Source organism: Sus scrofa, chromosome 1 (assembly GCF_000003025.6).
Source record: "Sus scrofa isolate TJ Tabasco breed Duroc chromosome 1, Sscrofa11.1, whole genome shotgun sequence".
NCBI classification, from domain to species: Eukaryota; Metazoa; Chordata; class Mammalia; order Artiodactyla; family Suidae; genus Sus; species Sus scrofa.
In genome coordinates, this window is record NC_010443.5 from 163,502,085 (window position 1) to 163,520,174 (window position 18,090).

An 18,090-nucleotide genomic window follows, 5' to 3' on the forward strand; every position below is an offset into this window, starting at 1 on the left:
AACACCAGATCTCCAACCCACTGAGCAAGGCCAGGAATCAAACCCTCATCCTCACAGATAATAGTCAGATTCGTTTTCACTGTGCCACAACAGGAACTTCAATAAGTGTTCTTTTACGATCAATAAAAAGATAAGTAAGGGGATGATAAATAAAGGAAACAGATATGATTTGTGCTGTCAAGGACAAATAGTTTAAAATTAGCCAAGACATGTTTATTGGCAGGAATGTATGACTAGCAAATAAAGGTGTACACCTGCAAACTTAAAATAATATCAAGTTAAAAATGAGACTTTAGAATCCTGCTAAATATCCATGTAGTTTTTCGTATTCACTGTATCATTTTTAATTAATGTTAAATTACATTTGTGTGTGTGTGTGTGTGTGTGTGTGTGTGTTAGGCTCTGATGGAAAAAACTAGCAAATTCATTGTTTTACTAATTCTAATCTTTTTGTTTTAAATATCTCTTAAGAAGCTCCCACTGTGGTTCAGCGGGTTAAGAACTCAACACAGTGACCATAAGGATGTGGGTTCAATCCCTGGCCTCACTCAGTGAGTTAAGGATCCAGTGTTTCCAAGAGCTGTGGCACAGTTTCCAGATTATGGTCTTTTTATTTTTTTGGCTGCCCCTCAGCATATGGAGTTCCCAGGCCAGGGATCAGATCCTAGTCACAGATGCAACCTAAGCTGCAGCTGTGGCAACTGCAGATCCTTACCAGGCCAGGGACCAAACCTGTTTCCCAGCACTCCCAAGATGCTGCCAATCCCACTGTTCCTGAGCAGGAACTCCCAAATCATAGTCTTTAATACCACTTCCCCTAAAGGAACCAGAGCTATTGGGATAAGCAATGCAAAAACTTATTATGAAACATTTTCACATCAGGAAACAAGAGATCTATCAAGTATTACCAGGGTCATGTCAAAAGGATTTTAACATTTCAAGTTGAAGGGGTTTCCAACAACCCAAAATAAGACAATTTGTAAATAAGAATAACTGTCAATGGAACAAAAGACTTGATATAGGTTTACACAGTAAGTTTATGAAGATCCAGCAGTTGTCATGGCTCAGTGGTAAGAAACCCAGCTAGTATCCCTGAGGACATGGGATCAATCACTGGCCTTGCTCAGTGGGTTAAGGATCTGGTATTGCTGAGGCTGTGGCATAGGCCAGCAGCTACAGCTCCAATTTGAACCCTAGCCAGGGAACTTCCATCTGCTGCAGGTGTGGCCCTAAAAAGACAAACAACAACATCTAAAAACATGCACCAAAGCAAAAGAGTAACAATGTTTAATCCTACCTGAAAAAGATCCAAAAGAGGCTTCCAAGAGAGCATTAAGACTGCTGCTCTGTTGACAGTTTTGGGAATTTCAGAATAAAACAGTGTATTTTCTCTGTTCTCACCAGACATAGCTATAAAAGAAAATCATTTTTTTGTCATTTTAGAAATGGCAATCTACAGCATAGTAGTAAGTACATAATGCCCCCAATATAATACAAAATTTTGCTTTCCATGGGACCTATAACAAACATTAGCAAGTAGGAAATGCACATGCCATATGTCATGGCAATTTTCTTCAATAAAACCTAGGCTTCACAAAAAAATTCTCAAGTTCCATTTTGATATTTAAATTTTAGTCCCTCTCAAAACAAACAAGTGTTTAAGATGATGTACGGACAAGCGTCATTTTTAGTTTTTTACTTTTTTTTTTTTTTTTTGTCTTTTTGTCTTTTTTTTGGTCTTTTTTGTTGTTGTTGCTATTTCTTGGGCCGCTCCCGCAGCATATGGAGGTTCCCAGGCCAGGGGTTGAATCGGAGCTGTAGCTACCGGCCTACGCCAGAGCCACAGCAACACGGGATCCGAGCCGCGTCTGCAACCTACACCACAGCTCACGGCAACGCCGGATCGTTAACCCACTGAGCAAGGGCAGGGACCGAACCGCAACCTCATGGTTCCTAGTCGGATTCGTTAACCACTGCATCACGACGGGAACTCCCAGTTTTTTACTTTTGAAAATTGTTAGTGTTTTACAGGATGGCAATAGGCTCACTAGATTCCAAATGGGGGTGCTTTGTGACAACATCAGATTACTAAGCTGCTTCTTTTTACAAATCATTTTAAGTATTTATTTAGAAATATCTATATTACGCATCCCAGATTTACTGTTACACAATTCCTGAGACTACAGTCACCTACCACACCATTCATAATCTTTCAAAATATGATCATATCCTCCATAAGCCCTTTCCTTCTACAAACATTCAACCTACAAATAGGAAAAGCTGGTTCTCATCTATCCTCAGATGAGAGCCATTCCCTACAATCACTTCAGTTGCCCCTCTTGAAGCTTCTCCATGTTACATAATGCCTTCCTTGGCTTCAATTATGATTAATAAAAATTTCCAAAGCATTTTATGCACATACACCAGTTCTCTATAAACATAAAACAGGCTTTTCCCATTGCTATTTCCTGTTGATACATTGGCCAAAGTATACTAAAATTTTTCAAACAGATTTATATGGAAAAAATTAAAATTCAGATGGATATAAAAGACAAAGCAAATGAAGTGGCACTTTTTTTTTTTTTTTTTTTTTTTTTGGTCTTTTTGCCTCTTCTAGGGCCGCATTCTCGGCATATGAAAGTTCCCAGGCTGGGGGTCTAATGGGAGCTGTAGCCACTGGCCTTCGCCACAGCCGCAGCAGCGCAGGATCCACGCCGCCTCTGCGACCCACACCACAGCTCACAGCAATGCCAGATCCTTAACCCACTGAGCAAGGCCAGGGATTGAACCCACAACTCATGGTTCCTAGTCAGATTCGTTAGCCACTGAGCCATGACGGGAACTCCGAAATGGCACTTTTTGGATAGCTCAACATCTTAAAGACTGTCAACTTCCCCTAACTTCATCTATAAATATAATGTAATTCCAAAACAATTAAGATTGGGACAAAGGAGCTTTACAAGCTTATTTTTTTTTAGCTGCATCTGCAGCAGGTGAAAATTCCCAGGCCTGAGCCACAGCAATGAAAACACCAGGTCCTTAATCCACTATGCCACTGGGAAGCTCCTACAAGCTAATTTTAAGTGCTTACAGAAAAACATGCAAACAAAAATAGTCAAGATACAACCACTATGGAAAACAGTACGAAGGTACCTTAGAAAACTATACATAGAACTACCATATGACTCTTGGGCATATATCCAGACAAAGCTTTCCTTGAAAAAGACACATGTACCCACATGTTCACTGCAGCACTATTCACAATAGCCAAGACATGGAAACAACCTAAATGTCCATCAACAGATGAACAGATTAAGATGTGGTATACATACACAATGGAATATTAGCCACAAAAAAGATCAAAATAATGCCATCTGCAGCAACATGGATGGAACTAGAGACTGTCTTACTAAGTGAAGTAAGTCAGAGAGAAAGACAAATACCATATTATATCACTTTTAGCTGGAATCTAATATAGGGCACATATGAACCTTTCCACAGAAAAGAAATGTAGGGACTTGGAGAACAGACTTGTGGTTGCCAAGGGGAGTGGGAGGGAGTGGGATGGATTGGGTACCTGGGGTTAATAGATGCAAACTATTGCCTCTGGAATGGATAAGCACTGTATAGCACTGGGAACCATCTCTAGTCACTTAAGATGGAGCATGATGTGAGAAAAAAGAACATATATATGTATGTGTGACTGAGTCATCTTGTTGTACAACAGAAAATTGACAGAACACTGTAAATCAGCTTTAAAGGAAAAAATAAAAATCATTAGAAAACAGTCAAGAAAAGCATGAAAAAGAGTGATGAAGGGTGACTAGTGCTATCAAACAGTAAAACATCTAAAACTATGATAATTAATAGCAACATAGCATTGGTACTTGAATTAATAGACAGAACAATAGAATAAAATAAAATCCAAAGTATATAAGGATTTTTCAAAATATAATTCGGAGTTGAGAAAGCTTTTCTAGATATGATACAACACCACATAAAAGTAGAAATTTAACTACCAAAAAGATTCACAAATTTCTATATGGCATAAGGCACTAAAGGCAAAAGACAAATTAAACCTCAGGCAAAAATGCTAGGAGTTAATTCCCTTATTGCACAAAAAAAAAAAAAAAAAAAAAGTTTTACGTCTATAAAGGTACTCACAACCCAATTTAAAAAAAAAAAAGGCAATTACAAACAGATCAGACACAGAAAAGGAAAGACAAATGTTTTATAAATATGTGAAAGGATGCTCAACCTCACTCATAAGAGAAATAGGAATTAAAACTATATTGGATTTCCCACTGCAGTGCCATGGGATCGGTGGTGTCTTTGCAGAGCCAAGACACAGGCTGATCCCCAGTTGGGCACAGTGGGTTAAAGGAACCCACCTTGCTGCAACGGCAGTGTAGGCTGCCACTGTGGCTCAGATCTGATTCCCCGGGAATGCCATTCATCATGGGGCGGCCAAAAAAAAAAGACAAAATGGGACCTAATTAAACTTAAAAGCTTTTGCATGGCAAAGAAAACCATTACAAAATGAAAAGATAACCCAGGAGTTCCCGTAGTGGTGCAGTGGTTAACGAATCCGACTAGGAATCATGAGGTTGAGGGTTCGAGCCCTGCCCTTGCTCAGTGGGTTAACGATCCGGCGTTGCCGTGAGCTGTGGTGTAGGTTGCAGACGCGGCTCGGATCCAGCGTTGCTGTGGCTCTGGCGTAGGCCAGTGGCTAAAGCTCCAATTCGACCCCTAGCCTGGGAACCTCCATATGCCGCGGGAGCGGCCCAAAGAAATAGCAAAAAGGACAACAACAAAAAAAAAAAAAAAAAAAAAAAGAAAAAAGAAAAGATAACCCACAGAATGGGAGAAAATCATTGCAAAGAAGTGACTTACAAGTGATTAATCTCCAAAATATACAAATATCTCAGGCAGCTTTATCACCAAAAAACAAACAATCCAATTAAAAAATAGGCAGAAGATCTAAATAGACATTTCTGCAAAGACAGATGGCCAAAAAACACATGAAAAGATGCTCAACATCATTATTTATTAGAGAAATACAAATCAAAACTAAAATGAGGTATCAACTCACACCAGTCAGAATGGCCACCACCAATTAATGCTGGAGAGGAGTGGAAAAAAGGGAACCCTCCTACACTGCTGGTGGAAATGTAAACTGGTGCAACCATTATAAGAAGAGTACAGAGGTTCTTTGAGAAACAAAAAATAGAACTACTATATGATCCAGCAATCCCACTCCAAGGCATGCATCTGAAGGAAATCATAATTCAAAGAGATAGATGCACCCCAATGTTCACTGTAGCACTATTTATGATAGCCAAGACATGGAAGCAACTTAAATGTCCTTTAATAGATGAATGGATAAAAAAGATATGGTATATAAAAACAATGGAATATTACTCAGCTATAAAAAATGAGATAATGCCAGTTGCAGCAACATAGATGGACCTACAGATTATCAAACTGAGTTAAGTCAGAAAAAAACAAATATATATGAAATCACTAACATGCAGAATCTAATAAAAAACGATACAAAAGAACTTACTCCCAAAATAGAAAGTCTCAAAGACTTCAAACTTATGGTTACCAAAGGGGAAATGTTGGGGGGAAGGGGTAAATTAGAAGTTTGGGATTAATATGTACACACTACTATATATAAAATAGATAAATAGGAGTTCCTGTAGTGGTGCAGGAGAAACAAATCCAACTAGGAACCATGAGGTTGAGGGTTCGATCCCTGGCCTTGCTCAGTGGGTTAAGGATCCAGCATTGCCATGAGCTGTGGTGTAGGTCGCAGATGCAGGTAGGATCTGGTGTTACTGTGGCTGTGGTGTAGGCCAGCAGCAACAGTTCTGATTAGACCCCTAGCCTAGGAACCTCCATATGCCGTGGGTATGCCCTAAAAAGACAAAAGACAAAAAAATAAAATAAGGATCTACTCTATAGCACAGGGAAATCTATTCAATACCATATACACTATAGCACAGGGAAATCTACTCAATACCATATAATAACCTGCATGAGAAAAGAATCTAAAAAAGGATACATGTATAACTGATTCACTTTGTTGTATACCTGAAACTAACACAACACTGTAAGTCAATTATACCCCAATAAAATTTTCTAAAAATTTTAAAACTATAATGAAATGGGATACAATGTACATGATGCCTTATAATTGATAATACTGTATTATTGCAAATTTGAAAGTTGTTGAGAGTAAATCTTAAAAGTTCACATCACAAGAAAAAAATTTATTTTTTATTAAATATGTATGATGACTGGTGTCAACTAGACTGTGGCAGTCATTTCACAATGTATCTGGCTGGACCTGGTGTTGCTGTGGCTGTGGTATAAGCCACCAGCTACAGCTCTGATTCGACCCCTAGCCTGGGAACCTCCATATGCCAAGGGTGCAGCCCTAAACAGACAAAAGACAAAAAAAAAAAAAAAGGTAAAATCTCTAACCTCAACGGAGGAGCAATTGGCAATATCAATAAAAACTCAGAATATATACACATTGTATCCCAATAATTCCACTCTTTGGAGTTAGTCCTAATAAGTAAATTCACACATGTACAAAATAATCCAATACAGTGATACTTGCTGCTTCATTTTTTTATAACAGCAAATTTGAAAAACCTAAATGCCCATTATTAGGCATGGTTTAGTAAAATATGGCACAATTATATAAAGGAATACTCTGAAGTTGCTTTTAAAAAAAATATTTAATTTCTTATGTGGACTCATGCTGAGAATCTCTTTAAAAAACAAAATAAGGGAGTTCCCATTGTGGCACAGCAGAAAGGAATCCAACTAGGAACCATGAGGTTGAGTGTTCGATTCCTGGCCTCACTCAGTGGGTTAAGGATCTGGCACTGCCATGAGCTGTGGTGTAGGTTGAAGGTGCGGCTTGGATCTGGTGTTGCTATGCTGTGGTGTAGACTGGCAGCTATAGCTCTGATTCGACCCCTAGCCTTGGAACCTCCATACGCCGCAGGTGTGGCCCTAAATATCAAAAACAAAAACAAAAAAATAAGGAAGTTCCCGTTGTGGCTTAGCCGGTTGAGAACCCAACATAGCATCCATGAGGATGCGGATAGAATCCCTGGCCTCACTCAGTGGGTTAAGGATCCAGTGTTGCCACCAACTGCTGTGTAGGTCAGAGATAAGGCTTGGATCTGCTGTTGCCATGGCTGTGGCTTGGACTGGCAGCTGTAACACTGATTTGACCCCTAGCTTGGGAACTTCTACATACCGAAGGTGTGGCCCTAAAAAAAACAAAACCGGAGTTCCCATGTGTCTCAGCGGTTAGTGAACCCAACTAGCATCCATGAGGACTCAGGTTTGATCCCTGGCCTCACTCAGTGGGTTAAGGATCTGGCGTTGCCCTGAGCCATGGTGTAGGTCACAGACGTGGCTTGGATCCTGAGTTGCTGTGGCTCTGGCATAGGCCAGTGGCTACAGCTCCCAATTGGACCCCAAACCTGGGAAACTCCATATGTCACGGGTGTGGCCCTAAAAAGACAAACAACATTTCAAACAGTTGTGGAAGAGGGGAGGATAACTATTTTTAAAAACTTAATTAAAAAGGCATGATAGGAAGTCAGTGCCCTCACACAGTCTCTAGCTATTTCACCATTCCTTTTCTACCTTCCAGTGTTCCCACCTCTCTCACATCCTTTTCTCCCTCACTCTACCAACAAAATATTCATTCCCTTAAGGCTCTGGCTCCGGAAAATAAAATAGCATGACTGTGGGAAGGACACTCCAAAATTTATGGGCTTGTAATTCCATTTCAACTACTGCATTGGGAGCGAAATCCCTTTCTTTATGCAGTTTTAATGGTAATTCATAATCGTTTTGTGAGACATTTGTTTACAGTAAAAAATTATGGACTATACTAGAGTTGTAATTTTAAAATATGATAATAAATATAAGGCTTCCTCCCCTCCCCCAATTTTTTCCTCTCTTCCAACCAAACTGCCTGATTTAGTAATCATGGATGGGTTTTCTTTTCTTTTTCTCCCCCCCCCCTTTTTATGGCTATACTTGCAGCATCTGGAAGTTCCTAGGCCGGGGGTCAAACTGGAACTGCAGCAGAGGCCTACACCACAGCCAAGCCAATTTTGGATCCAAGGCGAATCTGCAACCTATGTCACAGATGGCAGTAACGCTGGATCCTTAACCCACCAAGTGAGGCCAGGGATTGAACCTGCATCCTCATGTAGACAGTTTCAGGTGCTTAACCTGCTGAGCCACAACAGGAACTTCTGGCCCTTAGGACTTAAGTTAATAATAATACAAATAATAATTACCAGTTTCTGAGTGCCAGGAAATACAACTATAATTTACAACTATTACTTCTTTTGTCTTTTCAGGGTCACACCTGCGGCATATGGAGGTTCCCAGGCTAGGGGTTGAATTGGAGCTACAGCTGCCAGCCTACACCACAGCCATAGCAACGAGGGATCCGAGCCTTGTCTGTGACCTACACCACCGCTCACGGCAATGCCAGATCCTTAACTCACTGAGCGAGACCAGGGATCGAACACACAACCTCATGGTTCCTAGTCAGGTTCGTTTCTGCTGCACCACGATGGGAACTTTCCAACTATTATTTCTAATCCTAAAAATAACACTGTAATGCAGACAGTTGCTTGGAGGATAGGAATGGGATTTACAAATAATTTTTTTCTTTCCCTGTCTAGGTTTCCTTGTTCAAACTAACCATAGTAAAACTTTGGTTGTACAAGAAGAGTATTGTGTTTATTAATATTTAAGTTTAGAAATGTTTTCATGTAAAATGTGTAATACTTAAGATAATCCTATAAGATAGATATTAATCCTCATTTAACAGATGAGGAAATTGAGACCCACAGGGTAAATCAATTAGCCTTGAAGCTTACACTAGAGCCCAGGCTTCTGATTCCAAGGCTTGTGATTCTTTATCCACAACCTTGTGTCTATATATGTGGTAGAGTACTCGTTTCTTTCAATACTAATCTGTGTCTAGGCATGCTAGTTGCTCAGGATTTACTACTTATTCCTTTTACCATAGTATCTTACTAAAGCATTTAAGATTATAAACAAAGAAACAAAATAATCAATCAGTGGTATAACATATTTAATGTAGGAGCTCACAGCGTGGTTCAGCATAAACTTATCTGACTAGCATCCATGAGAAGGAAGGTTCAATCCCTGGCCTTGCTCAGTGGGTTAAGGATCTGACGTTGCCGTGAGCTGTGGTGTAGGTTGCGGACGCAGCTCAGATCCCTTGCTACTGTGGCTGTGGAAGAGAACGGCGGCTACAGCTCCGATTAGACCCCTAGCCTGGGAACCTCCATATGTCACGGGTGCGGCCCTAAAAAGACTAATAATAATAATAATAATAAAAATAATATATTTAATGTAGATAGACCTTAAATCTGGAGTGAATGAGGAGAGGAGGAGACTGAAACTAGCCTTGGTTTAAAAAACTGAAAGTAGGAGTTCCCGTCGTGGCGCAGTGGTTAACGAATCCGACTAGGAACCATGAGGTTGCGGGTTCGGTCCCTGCCCTTGCTCAGTGGGTTAACGATCCGGCGTTGCTGTGACCTGTGGTGTAGGTTGCAGACGCGGCTCGAATCCTGCATTGCTGTGGCTCTGGCGTAGGCCGGTGGCTACAGCTCGGATTCAACCCCTAGCCTGGGAACCTCCATATGCCGCGGGAGCGGCCAAAGAAATAGCAAAAAGACAAAAAAAGACAAAAAAAAAAAAAAAAAAAAAAACCTGAAAGCAGCTTCTGTTAAGATGTGCAACAAACTATTGATTTTATTATGTGTTCCTAATCTGACCACTCCTAAGAAAAGTCATTTTGAACTAGCTTTAGGACGAAGTAATACTAGCATCTTTAACTTTGACTCTGAAAGTAAGATCATGATCGATTCATGATTTGTGACCTGCAAAAAAAAAAATAAAGTTAATGGGACAAAACAAAATTAGAACAGCACCAAAACTCAAGTTCTTCAAATCACTTTTTTTCCCCTTAATGGAACTATTACTGATTCACTTATTCACCAAAATCTGAGTGCCAATTGCACCTAGCCTCTAAGTCTGAGTTAAGAAAGAATTTCGGGAGGAGTTCCTGTTGTGGCTCAGCAGAAATGAATCCGACTAGGAACCGTGAGGTTGCAGGTTCGACTCCTGGCCTTGCTCAGTGGGTTGGGTATCCGGCATTGCCATGAGCTGTGGTGTAGGTCACAGACTCGGCTCAGATCTGGCGTTGCTGTGGCTGTGGTGTAGGCCAGCAGCTACAGCTCCAATTCGACTCCTAGCCTGGGAACCTCCAGATGCCATGAATGCGGCCCTATTAAAAAAAAAAAAAAGAAAAGAAAAGAAAGAAAGAATTTCCTTTCAGGAGCTGTGACTTCATACTCACCAAGGTAATAGATCCTGTCTGAATGAGGCCCATCTGGATCGTTTCTCTTCACAAACATAAAATCATGTGGTGCCTTAGCCATCATGTATCCATGATATTTTCTGGTATCAGCAAGCAGCTTTTTAAGCTGACTCCAAGAATATCGCTCAACATAAAATGGCTCCAATTTAGGCCGATCCTGTGATTCAATATTCTCCTCACACTCTGCAGTTTCAAAGATCTCAACACCCAGCTGTTCTGTTTCCATTGCTGCTGCCATGGTGCATTTTCCTAGGAGAGCAAGGCACATGAAGTTCACAGGTCTGCCTTCTCTTATATTAATCAGAATAGTCTGATAGTCAACATGCCCCCCCCCCAAAAAAAAAGAGGAAAAAAAATGCTCTTCAGTACAGTTGCAATGAAACCTAGAAAGAAAAGCAATAGCTCACCCATCTCTATGTTCATTTTAAAAATGAGATTTTTTTTTTTTTAATTGAGGTCATCTCTATTTCACAGAGACTATAAATCCCTTTGGGAACTTTTATAAAAGTCTCTCCTTAAGTATCTCTTGCCAAAATTCCTTTTTCTTTCCCACACTAGAAGGAAACAGGCCATATGCCAATTGGCTGCTATTCTCCTTCCAGGAGGCTGTCAAGAGTGTAGCTAAATGTGCTAAGGGAACTAAGTGTTTTTGCACTTAAAAAAGGCAACACTTTGGATAAAGGCGGCCTCTTCAGCTAACAGAAATAATCACAGCCCTTTAGGACAGTAATAAAATTGTTGCAAACAATATACTTGTACTAACCTTCCTAGGGCACTTACCCAAGATAACAAACACTGTTTCTTTTTCAGTGGGACCCCAAACAACAAAAGACCTGACTGGTACATTGTCTTTTGCGCTTGCCTAGACATCACCATCTGATGATCCCTATACTATGAGGAATTTATGTGACCCTTATTACAAATAATACAAGTTTTACTCCATGATACAATGAGAGGAAAAAAAAAAAAAAAAAGGTATGATCTCCAAGTGGCTTTAGTTGAAGTAGTTTATGGAGAAAACATTTTATGTTTGTACTATCAATATTTTGATAAAAGTCTGAACCCAATTTACCAGTTTAATCCCAAAACAATGTTAACATTTCATCTACTAATGATGTTCCAGAAGAGGATTATTTTTCCTTTCTCTATTTCAATATTCAAATATAACAGGTGCAAAGTATCAGAAAAAATAACAAGAGGTGTTATCATAAGCCATTGTATGATATTCTGACGTGCATCAGTCATAACACTACTAAAAAGGAGCAACATAAACAAAAATTGTGGGATAACCTGCTCTTTTTGAACTAATAAATGTCAAAAACATGTGGACTTGGGAGATAAACTAGACTGCCTTTGTGTAACCAATTCACATAATTATTAACTATTTCTATGACAAAAATCAATACATGGTTGTATATTTAATACGATGTACTTTTTTAAGCTTAATTTTGCAGATTAAGAGTTTGTGGTAAAAACTACCAACCACATGTAGGTCGCAGACACGGCTCGGATCCTGCATTGCTGTGGCTGTGGCGTAGGCCAGCAGCTACAGCTCCAATTTGACCCCTAGCCTGGGAACCTCCATATGCTGCAGGTGTGGCCCTAAAAAAGACACATGGGGGAGTTTCCGTCGTGGTGCAGTGGTTAACGAATCCGACTAGGAACCATGAGGTTGCGGGTTCAGTCCCTGCCCTTGCTGAGTGGGTTAAAGATCCGGCGTTGCCGTGAGCTGTGGTGTAGGTTGCAGACACGGCTCGGATCCCGCTTTGCTGTGGCTCTGGCGTAGGCTGGCAGCTACAGCTCCGATTAGACCCCTAGCCTGGGAACCTCCATATGCCGTGGGAGCGGCCCAAGAAATGGCAAAATGACAAAAAAAAAAAAAAAAAAAAAAAAAAAGGCACATGGGGTTTGAATTAGTCTTATCAGGTGTGCTGTATGGCATGTGAAATAAACACAACTGTGGCCAGGATATTGTGTCTTTTTTCAAGCATAAGTGACCTATATTACCATTTTCAATGTAACAATAGCAAAAGCAGCCAGAAAACCCATTGGAGAGTTCTGCAAGTACACAATCTGTAGCGCATTTACCTCCAATGATTAAATTGCAAAGAGCTCAACAAAGAAAAAGTCATTTAGCTCAACTACTATTCAGCACACTGATATGAAGTAGCAGTATATGACAGTAGTGGTGGTTTGCCCATCTAAAAGCTGGTAAAAGTCTGTTTTCTATGACATATATCAGTGGTTCTAGTCCCATTCCTAATAGAGTGAGGGACAGGTGAAAGAAGATATACAAATTGGGCTCATTTTTCTCAACTCCCCTTGTGTTAAGTTTGGAACTTCACCCCCAAACAACTGCTGGAAACAACAGAGATGGGGATAGAACAGGAAAGCTCAGCACAGACTTCCCAAAACTTACTGCTCAGCTTCTTGAGTGATCATTAACTTGACACCTTGCACTTAAGCAAAACCATCTAGTATTCCTAAATTGCACTAGGTCCCTGGACTGTTTCTCTCCCCCCACCTCACGCACATTTTACAGCTCAAATGACACTATTCCTCTGTATTTTCTGACAAATGTACATCCTACATTTCCCTGGGATAGATCTGATATTGCATAATTTTAGTAATTTTCACAAATGTGTAACTAAATGAGTTAATTTCCAGATTTTCATAACAATTTATATACAAATGCGTTCTCAAAACATGTGACTCGCGTTTTCTAATTTTAAAAATTAGAAAAGAGGTCAGTACACATTCTCAGCACAGTGTATATACGTCACTACCCCACCTACCTCTTAACTTAAGGGTCTTCCCTGGTGCCTACCTGATTGTATTTTCATCTGCTCAGATCTCTTCCACATTCAAAGAGATCTTTCTCAAGTGACTCAACTTCAAGCACAGATCCCTCTGCTCATCCTGTTCTCTTCTCAGAGGAGTCTTTCTTTTTCTCACCATCCAATCCTGCTCACCAGGATAATGAAATAAGATAAAAGGCTGTTGATCATTGTTAAAATGGATCACATATGGCCCAAAAGATTTAAACCTAAAGTCTCAAATAGTGCTTAAAATTAATGCAGAAACATTCTTTTTGGTATAATATAAATGCCTGAATTACTCTGTATCTGCATTTTAATTATGAAAATTATAAAGTTAGTTCATTTCAGAAATATATACACCAATTTACTCAAAAGAATATGCATTAGTAGTGTAAATCCTGACATCCAGACATATATTAAGAGGAAAATTATGGAAGAAATTTAAAAAGAATAAAAGGCATACATATGTGAGATTACTCAGTGGCTATTGCAAATTCTCAAAAATTACTAACGATTAATAATAAAATTTATTTCTATGTGCCCACTGTTTTATTTTGCAGAATATATATTTCACTGGTTGGAGATAGACTCAGTAGAATAACCAATAAGAATTATAGAACTGGCCATTTTTGTAAAAAAAATTAACTTGGAATTAATACGCTTTTCACAAGATAAAGTATTATCTTTTCAGTGCATTCCATTTTTGCGTCTTCCTTTTTCACGTATATCTGAAAATAACTGAATTAGGTAACTTCTCTGGTAATGCAAGTGTTAAGTTTGTTGAAATTCTGGTTTAGAAAAAGGGGGAAAAAAAAAAACCAGGATCTGTGATTACACCTGTAACTTTGTTATCAGTTTTAATTCTGGGCGTTCGTAGCCCAAACAGGTGATGGAGGGAAATGTGATGAGAAAAGTCCGGCGCTAAATGGAGGGGAAAAAGTTGTGCTTAACACAGCACCAACGGACTAAGGTGTCAAGGCATCTTCCCACGCGCTAAGCCTCTCATTCAGAGAAGAGCATGTCAGGTTAGAAAATATCTTCAGGAGTCTTAAATTTGAACCCATTCAAATGTCACGCCTTAATTTTTAATCCCGGGGCCATTTTGAACACTTAACATATCCCACCCCTCATTGAAGCCTAGCTATTTCATTTGTCAGGATCCACAGCGAGCTGAAAGGTTCATTATCACAAAGTGGACAAAGATGTTGAAAGCTAAAATGAGAATGAAGAGGAAAAGTGTAACAGAGAATGTTGAGAAGGGGGTGTGAGGGAGATGCCTAGTCTTAGAGGAAAAGTGTGTGAGGGGAGAGGTTTGAAAAAGGAAAGGAAAGTACCTATCCTGCCCCAGGAGGGTAAAACAGAATGAGAAGGGGCCAGTGAACAAGGAAGGACTCGACCTAGAGTGGGGCGGCAGAAAGAATATCAGCTGGGAAAAGAGAAAATCTCAGTTCGAATCCGATCTGCCACAGTCGGACTTTGGGCAAACCCCTTGGCCTCTGTGGGATTCCGTTTCTCATCTGTAAGACCGGACAATACCCGGCTCCCAACCCCGGCTAGACTCAATTAAGATAACGGACATGGAAGTCCGGAGGCCAGCACCCAGCGCTCAAGGGACGCTCGGTGGACGTTGGCTGACTCGGAATCTGAGAGCCTCGGCTTCCTCTTCCGGCAAGTAGGGCCCCGCCACCGGCTGTGGCCCGAGCTTGGCGGCGCGCCGGGTAAGCAGCAGAGAGGGCTAACCGGGAGGACGCGCCAGGCCGCTCCTTGGTGAGGCGGAGAGGCCCGAATGGGCTGGGGCGCAGGCCTCGCGGGCTAAGGAGAAGGAGAGGGGGCGGATACTGCACCTTCCCCCCCGGCCCCGCCCGGACCGTCCCGACGCGCGCTACGGAGCGGGCCTGCGCCGCTTCATGCCGCGCCGCCTCCACTCCCAACCGGGCTGAAGCGGCTTCCTTGGCGACGGCGCCGGCGGCAACCCAAGCGGTGAACACGGCACTTAAGGGCGGCGGCGGCGGCAGCGGCTGCAGCGGCGGCTGCAGCACTTCCGGTTTCTTGTGAGCCGCCCTCCGACCAAGGAAGGCGCAACGAGGCCAAGAAGGGCACCGCTCTCTGCTAGGTGGGAGGGGGTCCCTTACGACAGTGCCGTCTGGTGGCTGGAGGAGCGAAAGAGACGCGAGGAGACTGGGCCGGCGTTGGGGACAGAGGAAATCCAAAAAGAGGCCTCGATTTGCTGGAAGTCGCAGGACGAATTGTGGCGCGTCTCTACTCATCTATTTTTTTTTTTTTCATTCAACAAATATATATTAAGTACCTTCTATGTGCCAGGTAGTTATAGACGCTGAGATTAGAATGGGAAGCAAGCCAGACAAAAATCCCAGCCCCATGACATGGAGAGGGAAGAAACCAAGGCCTTAGGGATGTTCTGAGTGTCTCGCTGTTATGGTGGAAAGAAACCTGAACTTGGAGTGAGAAAGCTTGGCTCTAGTACTAACTAATATCCTTCTGCAGGTGGGTCAATCTCTTTGAGCCATAGTTTATCTGTAAAAAAATATAATAATGTCACTTAGTTGCAATTAAGGAAAACCATGTGTGTCACACAAAGACATGAAGGTGAAGAAACTGGGGCTCAGGGCAGGGAAGTGAGTGACTTGATATTATCAGAACTAGAGGCAGATCCCTTGACCCACAATTTATTTTCTATTCCACGCCATACATTGGTTGAGAGAAAAAGAAAAAGGAAACCTGGGGAGATGACTGGGAAAGTGGTAGGTGTAGAACAAAACAGTGGACAAGCTGGGCCTTCCCTATTTTCTATTGTTAGGAACCATTTGTCAGAGTTGTATGTCTTTAGGGTTTATTATAACATCACTAATAAAAGATCCATTAGGGTGCCATGTTCCACTCTTCAGTATGTAATTATTCACTTGTTAAATGAGTCTTTGCTCAGGCTTTTTTTTCTTTTTCTTTTTTCTTTTTGGCCTCGCCAGAGCATGCAGAAGTTCCCCTGCCGGGGATCAAACCCTCACCACAGCAGTGACTCAAGACCCAGTAATGACAACACCAGATCCTAAACCCACCATCAGGAAATTCTGTTCAGACTCTTTTTTACTTGAGTTCCCCTAAAAGAAATGCACAGTCATTTTTTTTACTGGGACTCCTGAATTTTCTGCAAAACAAACACCCCAAAATAGGTTTTAAGGCTTCAAATCCACCACATGCTAACAAACTACAATGAAACATCTTTCATTTCATTTCATTCACTCAAATGTTTACTGAATCTCTGCCATGCGCTTGTCACGTTCCAAGCACCAGGGCTACAACAGTGAATAAAGTTGGAAAATCCTTGTCTTTGTGTAGTTTACATCCTGATAAGAAGAAAAAGACCTCCTCAAAAGCAAACAAACAAAAATTATATAATTTTACGGATTTAAAAAAAACAAGCCCGAGCGAGGTAAAGGACTTGCTGAAGTCCCACGGCTAATTATGGATTGAACTAGATTTGAATTCAGATTCCATGGTTTTAAGTCTTATTTTCTCTTTCTCAGGCAATGTTAAAAAGCCTCTAACCCTGAGAAAGCTGTAGGGGAACATCTCCGCCATGTACCCTGGTCACCTTACGTGAGTCTACATAGGCCTCCCAGGCAAAGGCTGGAACTGAAGCTTATCTGAGTCTTAGCAGAAGAATTTATGATCTTTCTAGAACTGGAGAGGACCAGAGGCTTATGAAGACCGTTGGGCAATCTCCCCTGGAGGGCTGTCTTGGGACAGCTTCTCATCTCCCCTCAAGTTCTGATGAGCTGTGGGCTTTCTGCCTCATCCCTGATCCCCCTCAGAATAGAGCTGAGGATATAAAAACCTCTTAGCTTCAGCCTATAACTGGCTCCTCAGTAGCTGGGTATCACACAACTTTTGTTTCAGTAGTGACCTTTTTCATTTGTGGGACAAGGACACCAACAGGTAGCTGGCAACTTGTTGCGTTCTTCCCTTTGTTGTATATAAGCTAAAGTAGTTCTTTGTAATCAATTAAACATGTGTGTTTGACAAAGCCTAACTAGCAACTCCCCAGGAAAAGGCAAGTTGTCTAGCATGTGAGGTCTCAATAAATAGCATGGCGGGGCTAATACAGATCTATCCTTGTCATAGACTGAAATAAATGAGAAAGCATCATGAAATAGTCATATTCTGACATAATGGACAGCAGACAGAGAAATGTGAAAGTTAGGGTGGTAAGGCCAAGTGAGAACCCTTTCTGGAGAACCGTGGGCTGTGAGGCCAGAGATCGAACCTGCATCCTCATGGATACTAGTTGAATTCCCTTTTTTTTTTTTTTTTTTTTTGTCTTTTTGCCATTTCTAGGGCCACACCCGCGGCATATGGAGGTTCCCAGGCCAGGGGTCCACTCGGAGTTGTAGCCGCTGACCTACGCCAGAGCCACAGCAATGCGGGATCCGAGCCACATCTGCGGACCACACCACAGCTCACAGCAACGCCTGATCCTCAACCCACTGAGCAAGGCCAGGGACCGAACCCGCAACCTCATGGTTCCCAATCGGATTCCTCAGCCACTGAGCCATGATGGGAACTCCAAATACTAGTTGAATTCTTAACCCGCTGAGCCACAACGGGAACCCCATTTAGTCATTCTTGAGTATTTTCCAAAATTTCACCATGTAACATCAGGAACATCAGCATATATGTTCCTTGAAATTATTTCCTTAGAATAAAATCCCAAAAGAGAACTTAAAGGGCCAATTAGCATAAACATCTCCATTTTTCTTGTTACATATTGCAAAATGGCTTTCCAAAATGATT

General features: G+C 41.3%; 1 protein-coding gene across 3 annotated transcripts in view; it reads right to left on the minus strand.

The window, feature by feature from the left end:
* The window catches only part of DPP8 (dipeptidyl peptidase 8), a 70,545-nt gene extending 55,195 nt beyond the window's left edge, over positions 1-15,350 (minus strand). Inside the window, exons 1-4 of one of the 3 annotated variants that reach the window (XR_002346298.1) lie at positions 15,126-15,334; positions 13,290-13,426; positions 10,442-10,711; positions 1,298-1,410 (exon numbers count right to left, since the gene is read on the minus strand). Coding sequence is in view for 2 of the 3 variants with exons in the window: in XM_001929097.6 (XP_001929132.3) it covers positions 1,298-1,410; positions 10,442-10,711; positions 13,290-13,326 (420 nt within the window). In the remaining variant the exon portion in view is untranslated. Of the gene's footprint in view, positions 1-1,297; positions 1,411-10,441; positions 10,712-13,289; positions 13,427-15,021 lie in introns of all 3 variants that reach the window. The other 2 variants (XM_001929097.6, XM_005659849.3) reach the window with 2 other exon arrangements.